General features: G+C 63.8%; 2 protein-coding genes across 2 annotated transcripts in view; both read right to left on the minus strand.

Annotated features, from left to right (window-relative positions):
* Nucleotides 1-27: 27 nt before the first annotated feature.
* LOC107214698 (cathepsin S-like) lies at nucleotides 28-2,439 on the minus strand. Its single transcript, XM_015650325.3, has 5 exons — nucleotides 2,300-2,439; nucleotides 1,753-1,952; nucleotides 1,390-1,509; nucleotides 805-960; nucleotides 28-733 (listed from the first exon to the last, which is right to left on the minus strand). Exons 2-5 carry the CDS (start codon nucleotides 1,876-1,878, stop codon nucleotides 173-175), a joined length of 963 nt encoding a protein of 320 aa, XP_015505811.1. The 5' UTR covers nucleotides 1,879-1,952; nucleotides 2,300-2,439; the 3' UTR covers nucleotides 28-172.
* Nucleotides 2,440-3,058: 619 nt separating this feature from the next.
* Nucleotides 3,059-4,336, minus strand: part of RPS27 (ribosomal protein S27) — a 1,508-nt gene continuing 230 nt past the window's right edge. Inside the window, exons 2-4 of the mRNA XM_033519819.1 lie at nucleotides 4,078-4,187; nucleotides 3,502-3,612; nucleotides 3,059-3,179 (exon numbers count right to left, since the gene is read on the minus strand). Of these exons, the coding sequence (XP_033375710.1) occupies nucleotides 3,151-3,179; nucleotides 3,502-3,612; nucleotides 4,078-4,187 (250 nt within the window). The 3' untranslated portion in view covers nucleotides 3,059-3,150. The remainder of the gene's footprint in view (nucleotides 3,180-3,501; nucleotides 3,613-4,077; nucleotides 4,188-4,336) is intronic.

Raw genomic sequence — 4,336 nt, forward strand, 5'->3', positions numbered from 1 at the left:
TCCTGGGGTTGGTTCCCCTTCCCAATCCCAGCTAAATCCAGCACAAGCCTCCATCCTCATCCTCCCCTTCCCTGGAGCCTCCATCCTCATCCTCCCTATCCACAGACTCTTCCCATTCCCTCTGGAGCCTGGGACCAGCAGTTTTTCCCTCTGCAGCTCCACGTTTCGAGGGTTAAATCCCACTTTTTCCTGGATGGAGCTGCTGTTGCTCTGACCCATTTCCCAGGATCGTGTTTTCAGCAAGCTCCTGACCCATTTTTCCCTGTTGCCTAAGAAATGGTGAAATAACCAGGTAGGAATTCCAGCTCCTGGTCCAGTCACTCCCAAAAATAATAACAATAATAACAATAAAATAATGCCAAAGCTCCTGGGGTGGGTTTGGATCCGGAGCAAAGGTGAAAGCGGGGAAAGGGGGGATTGGATGGGAGAGGTGGAAGGAAAAGAGGAATGGAGCTGTCTCCAGGTGTTCTCCTGGAAAAGAGGATTCCCAAGCTCTTCCCGGCCCCACCTGGGCCGTGTAGGGATAGGACTCCTCGGACTCGATGCCGCCGTTGTCGATGATGTACTGGAACGCCTCCGTCATGAAGCCGCCGGCACAGCCCTTGTTCCCGTACATCCCGGAGCAATCCACCAGGTTCTGGGCGCTCAGGGACACCAAATTCCCGGTTTTCAGCTTCACCTGCGCTTCCAGCGCTCCCACGGCGCTGAAGGCCCAGCAGGATCCGCAGGCGCCCTGGGAAGAGGCCGGGAGAGGCTCGGGAGCCGGCCCGGGGAGCAGCGGGAGGCTCCCGGGGCGAGGCTCACCTGGTTCTTCACCTCGGTCACGCAGCCCTTGTCCCTCCAGTCCAGCGCCTCCGGGACGTCCCGGGCCGGCCGGAACCGGGCTTGGAGCGCAGAATTCCCACGGGGACGGGGACGGAGCTGGAGCCCCGTCAGCGAAGCCGCCACCTCCTCGCTGGTCTGGTGGGGGAAAAGAGAATGCAGCAGGGGGTTCCTCTCTCTGTGAATCCCAGCTGAGGGCCTGGGGGGCAGAGTGGGAATTCTGAGGTGGAAAAGTCGGGTTTGGGGGACCCTCAGTGCCTTGGTTTTCCGTTTGATTTCCAGATTCTCATCAGGAAAGGGGAAGCTCAGCTCCAGCTCCCAAAATCCCTGGAAGCTGGGCTGTTAAACCCCCCCAAACTCTGGGACACAGAAGAGGGATGATCCATAAATATCCCAAATGACCGGGACGGCTCCAAATCCCTCCCCAGGGAGTTCCTTCCTCCCAGAATTCCGGAGCAGCCGGAACGGGCTCGGGGGGATGTCGGGAGCTCTCCCACCCCGGAGCCAGCGATATCCCGGCTCAGCCGCCCTCCGGGGGATTCCCGAGGGCTGGAATCCCGCACCCACCATGTCTGCCAGGTGGTTCATTGCCAGCGTGTAGGAGCGGAGCCCCAGCGAGTGCTCCAGGTTGTGGAGCGTCACCAGCCACAGGTTCTTCTCCCACGTCAGGCGACGGGCAGAATCCTCCTGGAATTCCAGAGGGGCCCTGTGAGAGCCGGGACGGCCCCTCCGGAGCCATCCCGCCCCAGTTCATCCCAGTAAAGGCTGCTGGGAGCCCCAGCTGGATCATCCCCGGGGACCGGCCGTGCTTGGAAGCGCCGCCGGATCTTCTCCGGTTGGTGGTGACCCCACGGGAGAGCCCCAGGAAATCCTGGGGTATTCCCAGGACACCCCGGGACACCCCCAGCTCCCCCACAACGATGTTCCCACCTGGGGCTGATATTCCTTCCCGTAGGTTTTTTTCCAGAGCTCCCAGTGCCGGTGGAGCGCGGGCTCGGGCTGTCCCAGTGCCAGCGCCAGCAGGGCCAGGAGGGCGGCGGGAGCCAGCGGCTCCATCCCGGGATCCGCAGCCGGAGCGCCGGGAGCCGAGGGCTCGGAGCCGGAATTGACCCCTCAGTGACGAATCCGGTCTGGGCAGGGAGGTGACAACACCCCGGTGACCTGCTGGTGCCACCGGCCCGCCCGGACACGCATCCCGAAATTCCCCGGAGGGGAGAATCCCGGAGCCGGCTCCGTGTCCGTGCGGACAGGCCGGGACACATCGGAGCCGCCCTGGCCTGGGGAACGCTCCCGCCACAATCCGTGCCCAAAAATCCCCAAATTCCCTGGTTTTATCCACCCGCTGCCCCCCCACAATCCCACAGCGGAGCTCTGGGATAGGCCAGACCCCAAACCCCCATAAATCCGCTTGTCCCGGAGTTCCAGTTCCTCAAAGTGCTCCTGGGGGGTGATTAAACACCAAACGCACCCCAATTACCTCCAGGAGCTGCTGCGGGGTTCTGCAGCTCCAGGTGGGGCTGGGGGAGGATCCGGGGCCGGATCCGGAGCGTTCCCAGCGCGGAGCTCCGGATTTGGGGCGCTTGTGAGAGAAATCACGAGCCAGGAAATGAGGGAATGAGGAACCGAAACCCCGACCTCGACATCACTGCAGGGCTGGGGGGCAGCGGGGCCAGAGCCTCCGGAAACCAGCGGGGGAGGGAGGCAGGGAGGGGCTCCAGCACCCCAAAAATCCGGGATGGGGCTGGAGAGGGGGTCACGCCTCAGGGTGGATTTGGGGAGCTCCGGGTGGGAACGGGGAGAGCTGAGCTCCCACCAGAGCCAAATCCTGGGAAAACATCCCGGTTATTCCCTTTCAGATGGGAAAATGTGGATGGGACGAGGATCCACAGCAGGACCAGAGCGGTGGGGGAAGCGGGAGACACAGATATTCCCAGTTATTCCAGTTAAACCGCAGACAGAAAAGGTTTATCCACGTGGAATTCCCAACTGAGCCCAGCTGGAGCATCCCAAGGGTCCCCACAAGGGACAGGAGGATTTGTCCCACCCCAGGGTGGTGCTGGCACCGCCTGCACCCGGATTCCTCAGGAACGGTGGAAAGGTTTGGGAAGGGATGGAGCAGGGACACCTCCCCTCAGCCACAAGTTCCCTGGATAAGCCCTTCCCTTGCAGGGGAGGAATTCCTTCCCCAGACCCCCAAATCCCGTCATCCCTGCAGCCAAGAAGCAGAAGTGGCCCGTTTTGGGTATTTTATCCAAAATTTATTGGTGGGAAGCGGAGGGGGCTACAGGGACTGGGCGGAATTCCCGTCTCCGTGGCATCCCGGCTCGCTCAGTGCTGCTTCCGCCGGAACGAGCAGCCTGTGGGGAACAAACAGAAAACCTGGGAATGCTGCAGGGTCTCTGGATCCACCTGGGAAAGGGAATTCCAGGTCTCCCAACACAGGTTTTGGGGAATTTTGCTGCTAAGGGCTCCCAAAACAGACACAATTCCAACACCCACCACCACCCACCAGAATTCCAAAACTCTCCCGAGGGGGAAACCACGGGTTCCATGAGCCCCCCGCCCCAAGGAGAAACTTCCAGCCCCCTCCAGAGGAACCCACAACCTCCCCACATCCCCCCCGGGATTCCCGGATCCCCCCAAAGCCCCTGCACAGGGAGCAGCCCCCATGGCACCCACCCTCGGTGAGCCGGGCCTTGCCCCCCGTGGGCTGGCACAGCACCGTGGAGCAGCCCACGCACAGCACCACGGTCTGGGCATGGCTGAACACCGTGGTGATCTTGTAGCAGCCTGCGGGGACAGCGGGGTCACCGGGGGGACACGGGCAGCGGCACCGCGACACCCCGAGAGGGGACACGGGGGGACCCCGGGACAGGAACGGGGACCCCGGGACAGGAACGGGGACCCCGGGACAGGAACGGGGATCCCGGGACAGGAACGGGGACCCCGGGACAGGAGCGGGGACCCCGGGACAGGAACGGGGACCCCGGGACAGGAACGGGGATCCCGGGACAGGAGCGGGGACCCCGGGACAGGAGCGGGGATCCCGGGTCAGGAACGGGGACCCCGGGACAGGAACGGGGATCCCGGAACAGGAACGGGGACACGGAGGGAGAGCCCGGCGGGACACGGGGAAACACGTAGCGGGACCCCGGGACACCGGGAAGGGCAGCGGGAGAGCGCGGACAAGTGCGGGACAGACGGAGGGACACGAAGGGACACGGGGAGGGGCCCTGGAGGGCCCTCGGTGCCCACCGGGGCACTTGACGTCCATGAAGTAGGAGTTGGGGCTCTGCACCAGCCGCTTCTTCTTGTGCTTGCGCTTCTCCTCCTCGGGAGACGGGTGCAACAGGTCCTTGGCGAGCTGCGGGGACACGGCGGGGACACGGGGATCGGTCAGTCCCGGAGACACCGCGATCGCTCCCGTCCCCCCCACTCCGTCCCCTCACGCTTCTGCCGCCATCTTGGGGCGCCCCCTTCCCGCTGCTCGGCCCCAGCGCCCCGCGCGCCCCGG

Source organism: Parus major, chromosome 25LG2, assembly GCF_001522545.3.
Source record: "Parus major isolate Abel chromosome 25LG2, Parus_major1.1, whole genome shotgun sequence".
Classification (NCBI taxonomy): Eukaryota; Metazoa; Chordata; class Aves; order Passeriformes; family Paridae; genus Parus; species Parus major.